The following is a 16,236-nucleotide window of genomic DNA, read 5'->3' on the forward strand; positions in this document are numbered from 1 at the left end:
GAGAGTATTCATGTAAGAAATGTGTTAACTATTCATTCCTAAGTACTTTATTCACCTTTCTCTTAAGCCAGATCTTCAGATAGTTGCAAACATGGGCCTCAATAACACATCATCATTTTCTTACAGAGGGAGGGAAAGAGGGAGGAAGGAAGGAAGTGGAGATGTGCAAGTGTTACATGTGGCACACCCAGAGAGCAATTAAGTATGGACTGCTTTCCCTTACCTATATTTTCCTAGACATACCTAACCTTGGTTTTCATCAAGGCATTATAAATAAACTGTGTATGGACAACACCATAGAGTTGAGTTTTTTAAATACTTCTTATATGCAAAGACCTGTTGGTAAGTTTTCTGTAGAGACTGTGAATGAGCTTAATCAATTTTCATAATTAAGTGCACTTGCTACTAGACAGTGATTGTTGTATAATTCATTGTATTTTCCTCTTACCCTTGTATGGTAGTGTTAAGTGTAATGTACAATTTTGATAGCCTTTCTCCATCTAGAGTTCCTTTCTGTTTGTTTGTTTATTTATTTATTTTTGTCTCTATTTTGTTTATTTGTGCTCTGGTATTTATTTCCTTATACTAACTTAGGTTTGTTCTTGCTTTTTTAGTTTCTTGAGGTGCATCATTAGATTATTTGAAGTCTTAGTACTTTTTTGATGTAGGCATTTATTGCTGTAAACTTCTCTTTTAGCACTAATTTTGCTATATTCCATAGGCATGGGTATATTATATTTCCATTTTTATTTGTTCAAGAAAGTTTAAATTGTTCTTCTGAATTTGTTCATTTACTCACTGGTCATTCAGGAATGTGTTGTTGGTTCTCATGTATTTGTATAGTTTCCAAAATTTCTTTTGTTATTGATTTCTAGTTTTATTCCATTGCGGTATGAGAAGATACTTGGTATGTTTTCAATTTTTTAAGTGTGTTGAGACTTGTTTTGTGACTCAGCATATGGTCTATCCTGAAGAATGTTCCATGTGCTGATGAGAATAGATATTCTGTAACTGTTGAATGAAATGTTCTGTAGATGTCTATTTGGTCTAGAGTGCAGTTTAAATCCAGTGTTTCTTTATTAATTTTCTGTCTAGAAGATCTGGCTAATGTGGAGAGTGGGGTGTTGAATTTCCCAACTATTACTGTATTAGAGTCTATCTCTTCTGTTAGCTCTAATAATATTTGCTTTATATATTTATGTCTGCTGGTGTTGGATGCATATATATTTAGAATAGTACATCCTCTGCCTGAATTGACCCCATTAGCATTATATAATGAGTTTCTTAGTCCCTTTTTACTGTTTTATTTACAGGTCAAGTGAGTTTGCTATGGGCAACATATAGTTAGTTGGATCATGTGTGTGTTTTTTTTTTTTTAATCCACTCAGCCAGTTTACACATTTTAAGTGAAAAATTTAGTCTGTTTATATTCAAGGTTATTACTGATATGTGAGGACATACTTCTGTCATTTTGTTAATTTTTTTGGTTATTTTATATATCTTTTGTTCCTTTTTCTATTTTTGTTTATCTTTGGGGTTTGGTGGTTTTCTTTAGTGGCAATATTTGAATCCTTTCTGTGTTTTCAAATTTTGCTTTCAGGTATAGGTCTCCCTTAACCATTTCTTACAGGGCAGGCCTAGTGATGATGAATTCCTTCCATTTTGGCTTGTCTAGGAAATACTTTCTCTTTATTTATGAAGGATAATTTTGCTGGGTATAGTATTTTTGGCTGCTAGTTTTTTTCTTTGTTTTCTCTCTCAGCACTTTGAATCATCCCATCCTCTACTGGTCTGTAAGGTTTCTTCTGAGAAATCCATTGTGAGTCTATTGAGGGTTTCCTTATATGTGGCTAGACACTTTTCTCTTGCTGTTTTTAGAATTCTCTTTCTCTTGCTGTTTTTAGAATTCTTTTTCTTTAACTTTTGATGGTTTGATGATAATGTGCCTTCAAGAAGACCTTTTTGGGTTGTACTTATTTGGGGATCTTTAAGTTTCCTGTATCTGGTCGTCTAAATCTCTTGTTAGAATTGAAAAGTTTTCAGCTATTATTTTGTTAAATAGATTTTTTTTATGCCTTTGGGCTTCTCTTCACCTTCTGGAACACCCATAATTCAAAACTGTGTTTGCTTTATGGTATCCTATATGTAATGTAGGCTTTGTTCATTCTTTTTCTCTTTTTTTTTTTTTGTCTGACTGGGTTAATTCAAAAGACCTGTCTTCAAGTTCTGAAACTCTTTCTTTGGCTTTATGTAGTCTATTGTTGAAACTCTCAATTGAATCTTTTATTTCATTCATTGAATTATTCAGTTCTAGGATTTCTGTTTGGTGCTTTTTAATGATATCTATCTTTTTGGTGAATTTCTCATTCATATCCTGAATTGTTTTTCTGATTTCTTTGTATCCTTTATCTGTGCTTTCTTGTATCTCACTGAGCTTCTTTAATATCATTAATTTTTTGAGAGAATTTTTTTTTTAGGACTAGAGACAGGGTTTCACCATGTTGCCCAGGCTGGTCTCAAACTGTTGGGCTCAAGTGATCCACCCACCTCAGCCTCCCAAAGTGTTGGGATTACAGGTGTGAGGTACCATGCCTGGCCATATCATTATTTTGAATTTTTTTCTTATAGCTCATAAATTTATTTTTTATTAAATCTGTTGCTAGAGAATTATTGTGTTCCTTTGGAGGTGTCATCTTTTCTTCCTTTTTCATATTTCTTGTGTCCTTATATTAATATCTGTGCATCTAGTCACTTCTTTGAATTTATTGGATTGGCTTTTTTAGGAGAAGACTTTTTCCTGAAGATGTACTTATGGTGTTGGTTGGGTAGAGCATTTTGGTTTTGATTCTGGGTGTATGCAGTAGTGTAGTCTCCATATGATTTATTCAGGTGTACTTGGCATCACTGGTGTCTGTGGTTTCCTCAGTGGCTTAGGTTGCAATTGTTAGTAGAGGCTGGGGTGAGGTTTTGCTGGGGACAGGTAGGCCAGTTTTTGGGCCCCAGTAGTGGCAGAAGCTGGCCAAAGCACACCTGTCCTTGGGCCCCTGAGCAGTGTAGGCAGGCAGTGGTGTTAGCAGGTCCAAGCAGGCTGATTCTTGGGCCTCCACGCAGCTTGCTCATGTGCCAGCAGTGTTAGTGGTGGGCTGGGTGTGTGGATGTGTGTTTGGGTCCTCAGGCAGTGTGCATTAAATGGATGATGGCTGTAGCAGTGGTGGGACAACCTTTGGGTTCCCAAGCAGTACACACTTATATTAGTGGTGGCTGTGACATGCTAGGCAGGCCAATGCCCAGGCCCCCAGGGAGCAAATATGGGTGGGTGCCAGCTGCTATGGTGGTAGCCAGTTGAGTAGGCCTGTGCTCAGATCCCCAAGAGGAGTGCCCAGATGTCAGCAGTGGTGGATGGGATGGGGCAAACCCCAGAGTCCTGGGTGTGCTTGGGCACTGGATGGGGGACAGTGCCAGGCCAGAGGGGCTGTCCTCAGGTCCTCCAGTGGTGCATTCAGGCGGATCCTCTTGTGAGTTGGGCAGGGTGATCCTCAAGCCCCCTAGCAAAGTGCTGAGATGGAAGCAGCATGGGCAATGAGTGGAGAAAGCTCATCCTGAGGGCATGTGCAAGGGAGCTGTGGCCCTGCTGCAGGGGGTGGGGTGGGGTTGCTGTCAGTGGCTGCAGCCACTGGCAGGCAGCTCTTGGGTTCTGGAGAGCACACATTTCAGCCCCCAGCAACAGTGGCCATGGCAGTAGTGGCAGCAACAGTAGGGAGAGCCAGTCTTCAGGGAACATGCAAGTGTGTAGTGGCCCTGCTACCAAGGGAATGGGGGGTACAAGGTTGCTGCCAGTGGCATATGTTTCAGCCCCTCAGCTGTGGGTGGGAGATCCCATCTTCAGGGAACGTGCAAGTGCGTGGTAGACCTCCTGCTGGTGGTGGCAAGGTTGCTATCAGTGACAGCGGCCCCAGGTAAGTGGGTTTCAGGCTCTGGGGAACACACACTTTGTCTCCCTTTGTCTCAAGGGCAGCCTCCTCAGTGTACTGTGTCACTCATTCCCTGGGGTACAAGACACCATGCAGAGTCCAGGTGGACATTTGGGGATGTCAGTGGGGCTCTAGGGATGTGGAGATGCAGGGACTTTTGGGCCCCAAGGAAGGATGCAGTCTGGTAGGAGTTGGATTCTCAAAATGGTGCCATCCTGCAGCTGCTTAGGACTTGGAGGTGGGGGAGGGGTGGTGGGAGCCAGCATGAGTTCCTCTCTGGAGCAGTGCCATTGTGTGGTCTCCAGGCAGCAGCCTATTACTAGTCTCTGGGCCCATGAGGGTTGAGGAGCTCTCCCATGGTGAGGATTGCAGGAGTCCACAGTAGAATTGCAGACTGCTGGGGTCTTTCACTTACCATTTTCCTGCACTGGGAAGCCTCTCCAGACTCCCGGCCAATCCCAGCTCCTTCTGTGCTTGTGTGTTTCCTGTCACCTCTCTGTTGAATTCCAGTATTCTCTCTTAGATGCCCTCTTTGAAGTGTGATTATCTACTTGCTATTTTGGTTCTACTTTGTTCAGGAAGTGAGTGCCAGATGCCTCTAGTCAACTATCTTGACATCCCTCCCGTGTAAAGTTGTTTATATGTATTTTTTTTCCACTTTATTTCTTGACCATAGTTTTTTTGTCCTTTATTATTTGGGTCTTATTATATCTATATTTTACTTTTAGTTATTTCACATTCTTTTTTTTTTTTTTTCCTCTGTCACCCAGGCTGGAGTGCAGTGGTGCAGTCACAGTTCGCTGCAGCTTCAATCATCTTCTGAGCTCAAGCAATCCTCCCACCTCAACCTCCTAATTCACTAGGGCTACAGGCATTCACCACCACGTCCAGCTTATTTTGGGGGGTGGTTTTAGTAGAGATGAGGTCTCACTATGTTGCTCAGGCTGGCCTCAAGCTCCTGGCCTCAAGCGATCCTCCTGCCATGGCCTCCCAAAGTGCTGAGATTATAGGCACAAACCACCATGCCCAGCCTTCACATTCTATTTTTAAAATAGGGAGGCTGAGGCAAGAAGGTCACTTGAGCCCAGGAGTTTGACACCAGCCTGAGCAACATAGTGAGACTCCATCTCTAAAAAAAGAAAAAATAAACAAAGTAGGTAGGATATAAACAATCCAGTGGAAAAAATATGTGTTATATCTTACATTGGTCACCTTTTTATACCCACTACAATCGATAAATGAATCAGTGGTCTGTATTTCCCAATGGCATAAGAAAATCCCCTACATCGGATCTAGTTTTCTGCTTTCTGTATGAGGTAGAAAGACCTCAGAAGAGCAACAGTCAATGTCAATAGGTGATGTGTGAAGTGATCTTACTAGATGAGAGCAGGAAAGTGAGAGCTGGATATGAGGCTCCAGCACCTGAATGGTTCAAAAAGGAGTACTTGTGGGAGTAAGAACAATCGTGATCCAAAATCCATAAGAGGAGAGAGCTTAGAAAATGACCGTTTAGTCTCTGGGTAGAAGCCAAGACGGAGGCCTTATGGGATGGAGAAGTGTCCTCATTTATTTATGCTCCTATTTATTTCCAAATAAGATTTGAGGTGACATAACACTAAAACAATTACTAAAAATATAAACTAGAAAAAAGAAATAAAGTGGAAGGAGGGAAGACTTAGCCACTGTGTTTTAAATTTTGATTTGTTCTTTTCATTTAATGTCAGTTCCTAATGACAAAATAGAGGCAAATAAATGCAGATTACAGGTTACTCTCTTCAGTTGACTCAAGATTGGTTCTTAAAATAGGTGTAAGATTATTTTTAAGTATATAAAATGAAACCTTTGAAAACAAAAGTAAAAATCTTGAGTTATGTTACATTAAGATGAATTTTATCATCTTAGGTTTTGCTAGTGGAAGACTCAGAAAAATATGAAATATTCAGCCAACCAGATAGAGAAGAGTTCCTGTTTTGTCTTTTCAAACATCTTTGCCTTGGTGGAGCCCTTTGTCAATATGAAGATGTGATTAGCCCATATCTGGAAACAACAAAGCTTATCTATAAGGATCTGGTGAGGTAATGTTGCTAGATCACAATATGTAAATCTCTAGTTAATAGAATAAATTATTTGTTTAACCTTGATGGAATTACACAACATCATTCAGTGGTTATATTAACAACCAAAGCATATAAAAAGCTCTACCCTCACCCCCCTCTCATAACCTTCCCCCTCTCTTCCAGAATAGAAAGATTTCTGGATTTCTCTCTCATTTAGTTGTCAGTCCCCTCATTCTTCATCTAGCTCTTCTGCTTTTTTCCTCATTCAGACCTGTTACCAACTGCCATCTTCCAAGACTTCTTTTTTTCTTACCAAGCCTCCTTTTAAATCTGAAGGGAACACAAGAGATCCCTCCAGATGTTTGAGTTTGCTTAACTAATAGTAAAAACAATTATTACCTTTGTTCCAAAGAAGTGGAAGAATTTTCACGTAGGTGTAATCTTTACCTTTTCAAATTAATCCCAGTGCTTATACAGTTTGAAGTATTCTAGTAGCATTTTTCTTTTTGAAGATCAAATTAGAATTAAAACCCTACAAATTTCTTATTTGTACCTTTCTTTTAACTGAAATGAATGTTCTTTGGTTGGGCTTTTCAGTTATGAAGATATTGGATCATCTTAATAAGCAAAACAATAGAAAGCAAAAGATCTTAAAAGTTAGTTATATAATTTTACTTTAATAGGAGGAAACAAGAATTAGCTTCTCATTGGACTCATAATTGTTACTTTACTTATACTCAACACCTTAATTCTCATATCCATTCCGTGTGTCATATAGCTATACAGCAAACTGCATAATTTAGTTATGCAATTAATTTATTTTATGGTTTTAAAAACAAAAATGTTTCTATAATCTCTCTGTGATTTTAATGAACAAGTTATTGTCAACACATACAGATTATTGGAAGAAGATATGTTAGAAACAGAATTTCAGAAAAAGCATACACATACCTATTAATATATCAAACATACTGTCCTAATTATATGAAGTTCATGTAAACCTGCTAGACTGCTTCTAGCACTCCCTGAAGATACTTCTCTGTATACCCTACACATACACACACACACACACGCACTCATGCACGAACACACATACTACTACCACTACTACCACAACGCGTTGTACCCCATCCACCACATGAACCTGTGGAATTCCTCACTACTGTGTGCTGTGGAGGAGGAGATTGTGTTGGAGATATTTGAAGTAGAAATAAGTTTAGAACCTACACATTGAAGAAACTGCTATTTTTCCCAACATTCCCTTCTCCAGATTCTCACCTGCGATTCTCTTCTACATTTTTGGATGCTAAGAAAAAGTATGACTGCTTTACAGTGTCTAACCTGCCCTTGCAGATAAATATTATTGCTAATCCATTCTAGCATAGTCCATCCCTTATGTTTGTACATGTTGGGAGCACACTACAGAGTGTGATGTTAGTAGTCTCTAACTCAAACAAAAGGGTAAAAATGTTATTAAAATATTTTCTTCCTCATCCATTATAACAGGTCCTATAAAACACACCTTTTTTATTTTTTAAATTTTAATCATTTATTTTTTGAGACGGAGTCTCACCGTGTCACCCAGGCCAGGCTGGATTGCAGTGGCGCGATCTCAGCTCACTGCAAACTCCACCTCCTGGGTTCAAGGGATTCTCCTGCTTCAGTCTCCCAAGTAGCTGGGATTATAGGCACAAGCCACCATGCCTGGCTAATTTCTTTATTTTTAGTAGAGACGGGGTTTTACCATGTTGGCCAGGCTGGTCTCAAACACCTGACCTCGGGTGATCTGCCCGCCTCAGCCTCCCAAAGCTCTGGGATCACAGGCTTGAGCCACTGCACCTGGCCTATTTTATTTATTTTTTATCTTTTTTTTTTTTTTTTTTTGAGACAGGGTCTCACTCTGTTGCCCAGGCTGAAGTACAGTGGCACAATCTCAACTCACTGCAACGTCTGCCTCCTGGGCTCAGGTAGTCCTCCCACCTTAGCCTCCTGAATAGCTGGGATCACAAGCACACACCACTACACCTGGCTAAGTTTTTCATATTTTTTGTAGAGACAGGGTTTCACCATATTACCCAGGCTGGTCTCAAACTTCTGGACTCAGGTGATTCACCTGCCTCAGCCTGCCAAAGTGCTGGGATTACAGGTGTAAGCCGCCACGCCCAGTCAGGTCCTTGTTTTTTAAAATGTGCAGAGTTACTTAGAATAGTCTGGACACCCCAGAGTTTAGAGTCAATATGGGACTGATCCTCAGAAATAATCACAAATGACATTGACAAGAAACAACAATATTATGTCCAAACCATTAATATAATTACACTTTAAAAAAATATTATGTGGAAATTATGTTTCTTTATCCTTAAAAACCATGGTTATCAGAGGATGGAGTTAGTGATGGATAAAGATCTGATATAATGCAATTATTAGTAGAACACCATAGAGCACTAATCAATATCACTTTATATTTCCTTTTCCTTTTTTCTTAAGAGATATAGGACAGATGATAACTGTACTTTCTTGCTAGGCCTATAAAAAATTAGACAAATTATTTTAGAGATATTTTAAAGTAATACTAATGTAGGATCAGAGGCAACAGAATAATATGATTTCTTTCTATTAGAAACTAATGTCTAATAATGTACAAATGGCGGTTTCTTTCTAAAACAATATACTTGTTTTTGTTTTTGTTTTTTATTTTTTTTGAGATGGAGTCTCACTCTATCGCCCAGGCTGGAATGCAGTGGTGCAATCTCGGCTCACTGCAACCTCCGCCTACCGAGTTCAAGCAATTCTCGTGCCTCAGCTTCCCCAGTAACTGGGACTACAGGCGCATGCCACCATGGCCCAGCTAATTTTTGTATTTTTTGTAGAGGCGGGGTTTCACCATGTTGGCCAGGCTGGTCTAGAACTCCTAACCTCAGGCGATCTGCCCACCTCAGCTACCCAAAGTGCTGGGATTACAGGTGTGAGCCACCGTGCCCGGCCAATATACTTGTGGTACATGTTTATGTGTGTTAAGTGATTGTTCTGATATCAAATACTAAATTTTCCTCTAAACTGATTTGATGAACACTTTTACAAAGTTTTATCTTTCCTCAGATTTTTAAACGGAAATAATTTATGTATAATAAAATGAATAAATCATAAATATACATACAATTTGGTGAATCTTTATGTATGTTTATACCATATAACCACCCACAGATCAATACTTAGAATTAGATATAACCATAGATATGTTCTTTATATTGACCTAGGTGATTATATAGGTGTATGCAAAGTATTTTATATATAGTGGTTATAGTCATCCCTTGGATAAGCACAAAATCTTAAAAGTAGTATTCAACTTTTAAGCAGTATGTTAAGCAATAGAGAAATCAAAAGAAAATGAACTTGACCTATGTCATAGAAATATTTGGAAATCAATTTAATCCTGGGTTTAAGTCTAAATGAAATATCTAGTAGAGATGAAAACCACCTAAGATTCTTGAACCCTGAAATGGCTATGGCTGGTCATCCCCAAAAGGTACACAAGCTCAACCATACGTACACACACACCGCTCAAACTGAGTCTTCCTTTTTCCTCCTCCTCTTCTTTCTTCTCTCCCTCTTCCAATTACTTTTACATATGTAGTAGATGGAGAAGCAATACTTGCACCTAAAAAAGTAGAGAAGAGGGTATCTTCCTTTAAATTTTACCTATACATGTCACACATTAATAATACCTTTGATACATATGTATTAAATATTTATAGAGTGTATAGGTCTGGGATGAGCAGCTGAGGTGTAACAGAAAGATGACTGGACTCTGAGTCACCTGTATTCTATTCCCAGAAATACCACTTTTATTTAGCTTATCTTAATTATAGCATTTAGCTTCTTTAGTTATATTGTCCATAAAATTGACAAAATAATGCCTACCTCAATGAGTTGTGTGATCTTTAAATGAGGTCATGTATATAAGGGTATTTTGGAGGCAGGGTGCAGTGGCCATCACCTGTAATCCCAGGACTTTGGGAGGCCAAAGCAGAAGGATCTCTTGAGGCCAGGGTTTCAAGACAAGCCTGGGCAATATAGCAAGACTTTGTCTCTACGAAAATAAAAAATAACAAAAAGTTAAAAATTGTGTAAAAAATGTTTTACAAACTGTAAGGCATTATAAATATAAAGTGTGTGTATATTTATTTATATATATGTAACAAATTATAAATATATGTCTGTAGCTTATTTTCTCAATCCTTAGTTTGCTTTCTCACTACATATTGCCATAGGAAATCTTTTGTGGGGAGAGTAACTGAAAGAAAGCTACTGAAAAAAAATTATTTTTAATATGATATAACTTAGCAATATATAATTTAACAAATAGTTGTTTGGGGTTTTTTGGGGTTTTTTTGTTTGTTTGTTTGTTTTTGAGATGGAGTTTCGCTCTTGTTGCCCAGACTGGAGTGCAATGGTGCAATCTTGGCTCATCGCAACCTCCGCCTCCCGGGTTCAAGCGATTCTTCTGCCTCAGCCTCCCAAGTACCTGGGATTACATGCTATGTTTTTGTATTTTTAGTAGAGACGGGGTTTCTCCATGTTGGTCAGGCTGGTCTCGAACTCCCAACCTCAGGTGATCTGCCTGCCTAGGCCTCCCAAAGTGCTGAGAGTACAGCCATGAGCCACCGCGACCGGCCCACAAATAGTTTTTATATACATTATCTCATTTGATTTTCATATACTAAAAGGAACATATTATTCCCAATTTACATATGAGAAAATTGAGGCTCAGAAAGGTTAATCCTACTCAAAGTGAAAGAACAGGTCAGTGGCAGAACTAGCATTTGTATTTACATTGTTTAAGTCTTCAGTCTATCATGCTTTTATCTACCCCGTATGGCTGTTTACACTTCAGTCTGATTTTTACAAATCCCTATTCGTCCAATAATTGTCTCTGTAGCCTGGGAAGGTAATTTCATCATCTGAGTCTCAGACTGACCTTAAACCTTCTAACTGTAAGATTCAATTTTCTGCTATTTCAATTCAGTTGACCTTGCCCATTCTTGGATGAAGCCTCAGATGCCATTTTTTCAAACCACTTAGTTGGATAGTATGTATTTCCATGTTCTATATGAATAAGAACACTTAAATACTAAAAGGGATAATTACTTAAATGTATATGCCAATGCCTATTATATGTTAAAAGCACCTTTTCTTCCTTTTTTTAGTGTTCGAAAGAATCCTCAAACCAAGAAAATACAGATTACCTCTTCTGTCTTTAAAGTTTCAGCTTATGTAAGTGTGAGAGAACTTTTGCAACCAAAGAATTTAATTACTTTTTATTAATAGAGTTGTTACAACTGGAGTTAACAATCAGGACAATGTTATGCCTAGGAGAAAAGACAATGTTATTTAGAGTTTTGTTAAAATTAAAAGTTGATAGAGTATGCTTTTGTTTGGAGAACAGTTTGAACTTTTTTCCCTGGCTTCCTTTCTGTCATCTGTATCTAATAACATTGCCTACTTATTTTAGAGCTAAATCTGTGACTCAGATAGAGTAGAACACAGTTCTCTTAGTCTGTCAAACCATCATTTATAGGGCAGATAAATAAGAATGCCATAAATGTCGCCGGGCCTGGTGGCTCACGCCTGTAATCCCATTTTGGGGGGCTGAGGCAGGCAGATCACGAGCTCAGGAGATCGAGACCATCCTGGCTAACACTGTGAAACCCCGTCTCTACTAAAAATACAAAAAATTAGCCGGGCATGGTGGCACGCGCCTGTAGTCCCAGCTTTAGGGAGGCTGAGGCAGGAGAATTGCTTGAACCTGGGAGGCGGAGGTTGCAGTGAGCCGAGATCATGCCACTGCACTCCAGCCTGGGCGACAGAGCGAGACTCCATCTAAAAAAAAAAAAAAAAAAAGAATGCCATAAATGTGTCTTTATACATAGAATCTGGTACTTGAATTTCAGTATTATACAAAAGATATTACATTCGAAGCAGTTTCTAAGTATCTTCATTCAATCACTTAACAAGTATTTATTAAATATATACTGTGTATCAGCTATTGTACTGGGCTAAGTCACAGTGATAAACAAAAGAAACATAGTCCCCACCCTGTGCAGTGGCTCATGCCTGTAATCCCAGCACTTTGAGAGGGCGGATCACTTGAGGTCGGGAGTTCAAAACCAGCCTGGCCAACATGGTAAAACCCCATCTCTACAAAAAATACAAAAAATTAGCCGGGTGTGGTGGCAGACGCCTGTAATCCCAGCTACTTGGGAGCCTGAGGTATGAGAATTGCTTGAACCCAGGAAGCGAAAGTTGCAGTGAGCCATGATGGTACCAATACTGTACTCCAGACTGGGCAAAAGAATAAGACTCCAACTCCAAAAAAAATTAAAAAAAAAAAAAGAGAAAACAAAGATAGAAAATTGCTAAATATAAAATTGTTGTAATATTAGCACTTTAAAAGCACTTTTTTTAAAATGATGGGATTTGTCTTTGGACTACAAATTCCTTAAAGACAAAAATTATGCATGTAAGTATAGTACATATGTATTCCTATCATAGTAGACTGTGCTGTCCATAAATATTTTAAATCATTAATTAACTGCCAATTTATTGTCAAAGATTTTATCCATGTTTCCTGTTTTGACAGAAAATATATAATAGGCAAATATATTGATTATCACTTAAATGTAGTTGTATACTAACTAATTTAGGATTGGCCGGGTGCTGTGTCTCAAGCCTGTAATCCCAGCCTTTTGGGAGGCCGAGACAGGTGGATCACAAAGTCAGGAGTTCAAGACTAGCCTGGCTAAGATGCTGAAACCCTGTCTCTACTAAAAACACAAAAATTAGCTGGGCATGGTGGCACATGCCTGTAATCCCAGCTACTCGGGAAGCTGAAGCAGGAGAATCACTTGAACCCGTGAGGCAGAGGTTGCAGTGAGCCGAGATCACGCCACTGCACTCCAGCCTGGGCAACGGAGCAAGACTCCGTCTCAAAAAATAATAATAATAAATATATAAATACATAAATAAAATAAAATAATAATAATTTAGGTTTGTCTTTTTCAGGATTCTGCTGGTATGTGCTATCCTTCAGCAAAGAATCATGAACAGACATTTTCTTACTTTATTGTGGATCCTATCAGGCGTCACCTTCATGTTTTATACCACTGTTATGGTGTGGGAGACATGTCTTAATGCTCTTTCAGATTATGTACCTCTACTATTTTTTATTTATCATTTTTCTATCTTAATACTAACATAGATAAACATATACTTTGCAAATTAATTCAAGAAAAATGTAAGGAGACTACTTAGAGCAGAAGAAAGCAAACACCAAGATGCCTTTTAAAAAATTTGTGTGGAATACTAACCGGGGATCAAATTTCATCCATAATAAAATCTATACCAAAAAAGTTGTGGAATTTTTACAAAAAGTTACAAGGAATTAGAAATCTAGTTCATATTTGTTGCATTGTGATTCAAGTGAATCCTCAATTTTCCATGTATTTTAATTTATAAGCTAATTAATTATGGATTGAAAATGTAGCAGAAAACTAAACATTTCTACCACTGATAATTAATATGAATTGTTAGTTTACTTAACTTGTTTCATTTAATTACATTTCTTCATTGCACAAGCGTTTACATCTCTAAAGCTAGGCAAAGCATAACAATTCTTTTGCTTAATTTGTTCCACTTATAAGCCTCAATAAAGAAGTAATGTTCTGGGGCCTGGCGCGGTGGCTCACGCCTGTAATCTCAGCACTTTGGGAGGCCAAGGCGGGCGGATCACGAGGTCAAGAGATCGAGACCATCCTGGCCAACATGGTGAAACCCTGTCTCTACCAAAAGTACAAAAATTAGCTGGCTGTGGTGGCGTGTGCCTGTAGTCCCAGCTACTCAGGAGGCTGAGGCAAGAGAATCACTTGAACCCGGGAAGTGGAGGTTGCAGTGAGCCAAGGCTGTGCCACTGTACTTTAGCTCTGGCAACAGAGCAAGACTCCGTCTCAGAAAAAAAAAAGGTTCTGAAAGTGGTCGTAAACTCTTTTATCACATAATAAATTAAAACTGCAGCTGTCCCACGGCTAATACAAGAGCTACATGTAAACAGAGAAAGTTGCCTGATGGCATTAGTAAGTTGTTCAAAGAGTGAGAAACAGGTTATCTTAGTACTGTTCCTTATTTCATTCATAGAATGAATGTATAACCTAGATTGTTTTTGGGTTTTTTTGATGGCAAAAATCATTGACATATATCCCATGGGTCATGGGAAGCCTGTAAGAAATGTTGAGGTTTGAGGAGGAGCAAGTTTGAAAGATGTGTTTCTGTGTTGTGGGATAAAGACGATAATCTTGGACTTGAACCTGGATTTGAATCTGGAATGCAGCTGGCAATTTGGGTATAGAGCTCAGGAGAAAGAGTATGTTTTACTTCTAATACCTAACACAATGACTTGGCATATTAAATGTTTATTGAATGAATAACTACTTTCCAGATATCCTCATAATACCCATAGATTTTTTTAAATTACATAAAAACATAAAATCAAGAACGGAAATGTCTGTTTGCTACCAGCTTTGCTGCTTACCTCACAGTTCCCTATGACCTGGAGACCCTTTCGATCAATCAAGTGGCCAATCAGTAATTCTTTTTGAATACCAATTCTGTGCAAGGCACTGGGCAGTTTACTTTGGGGAAACATACACTCCCTATAAACCTATTTAGGAAGGTAATCTTTAAGACTGTGACTACCAATAGTGATTGTTGCATGAATTCAGAGATAGAAGAGATCACTCTGAACTAAGATAGGCTTAGTCTGGCTTCTATGGAAAGACTGGTGGGATATCAGTAACGGAAGAGAACAGCAGTTGAAGGGAGTGCATGATGTGGCGAGGTACTCTGGGCTTGGCCCTCGGATGAAAGTCCAGAGGCGAAAGATGGGAAAGTGATACTGAGGAATTGCCACTATTTTTTCTCCGCTCTAAAGGTGGAGGTAGATAGGACCTTTGAGGAAAGATTGCTCCATTGTTTTGGAAAAATCAATGATGACTCATTTGTGATTATGCAAATTATCTGTATTATAAGGCATAATAGAGTAGTGATAAAGAGTTTGGGCTGGGCTGTCAGGTTGCCTGGATTTTTTAATTTGCCATTACTTACTGTGTGACCTTGAGCTGGTTACTTAACTCTCTGTGCCTTAATTGTCTTTTCTATAAAATGGAAAAAAATAACAGGACTACCTCGCAGGGCATGGTGGCTAGCGCCTGTAATCCCAGCACTTTGGGAGGCCGAGGCGGGCGGATCACGAGGTCAGGAGATCGAGACCATCCTGGCTAACACAGTGAAACCCCATCTCTACAACAAAATAACAACAACAACAAAAAAAAAAATGAGCTGGGCGTACTGGTGGGAGCCTGTAGTCCCAGCTACTCAGGAGGCTGAAGCAGGAGAATGGCATGAACCCGGCAGGCGGAGGTTGCAGTGAGCTGAGATCGCGCCACTGCACTCCAGCCTCGGCGAGAGAGCGAGACTCCATCTCAAAAAAAAAAATAAAAAAAAAATAATAATAATAGGACTACCTCATAAGTTCCCTTTTTTTGGAAAATTGTATTAATTAATACATATGTTGGTCTTTGAATGATGCCAGGCGCATAGTTTAAGTGCTCATGAATTTTGGCTGCATTCTCTACTGAGGAAATATGAAGAAAAAAAAGAGAAACAGTTAACTGTCTGCATAATAATGTAAAAAGCTGTCTTCTTGGGGCCAGAATTGCTTTTGTATAGATTATTATTAGTTGACTGAAGAGATGGGAAAATTGGTTTTTCCTCTTTGGAGGCCCCAGAGAACGCAGAGGTCCTGAGCACGGACTCCAGGGATTTCTTTGGCAGCATTTGTACACTTGGAACTATTTGCTCAGCTATTTGTTATAATTTGTTTAATATCTTCCATGAAAACAAGTACTGTGTCCATTTTGTTTACCTTTGTGTCCACAATGCCTAGAACTTGAAAGACAATACATGCCTATTCTCTGACTAAGTATTGTTGGTAGAGAGAAACTGGCCTTTGAAGTGCAACTGTGGAGACTGTGGAAAGCGAGGGAGGGGGAAAGGTTGGTGCTGAGAGTTATAGATCATCAGCATGGAAGCCTCCTCTGCAGGGGCTGAGCTGGTGGACTCTAGCAGCCGTCATACCTACGTGCCCACCTTAAATT

The 16,236-nt window shown here is 39.0% G+C and overlaps 1 protein-coding gene across 2 annotated transcripts in view; it reads left to right on the plus strand.

Annotated features, from left to right (window-relative positions):
• CFAP300 (cilia and flagella associated protein 300) overlaps positions 1–14,505 on the plus strand; it is a 37,508-nt gene extending 23,003 nt beyond the window's left edge. Inside the window, exons 5-7 of one of the 2 annotated variants that reach the window (XM_003828389.6) lie at positions 5,874–6,046; positions 11,236–11,302; positions 13,091–14,505. In XM_003828389.6, coding sequence (XP_003828437.1) covers positions 5,874–6,046; positions 11,236–11,302; positions 13,091–13,219 — 369 coding nt within the window. In that variant the 3' untranslated portion in view covers positions 13,220–14,505. Of the gene's footprint in view, positions 1–5,873; positions 6,047–11,235; positions 11,303–13,090 lie in introns of those variants that run through there. The other variant, XM_063608764.1, reaches the window with a different exon arrangement.
• Positions 14,506–16,236: the final 1,731 nt, after the last annotated feature.

Source organism: Pan paniscus, chromosome 9 (genome assembly GCF_029289425.2).
Source record: "Pan paniscus chromosome 9, NHGRI_mPanPan1-v2.0_pri, whole genome shotgun sequence".
Lineage (NCBI taxonomy): Eukaryota > Metazoa > Chordata > Mammalia > Primates > Hominidae > Pan > Pan paniscus.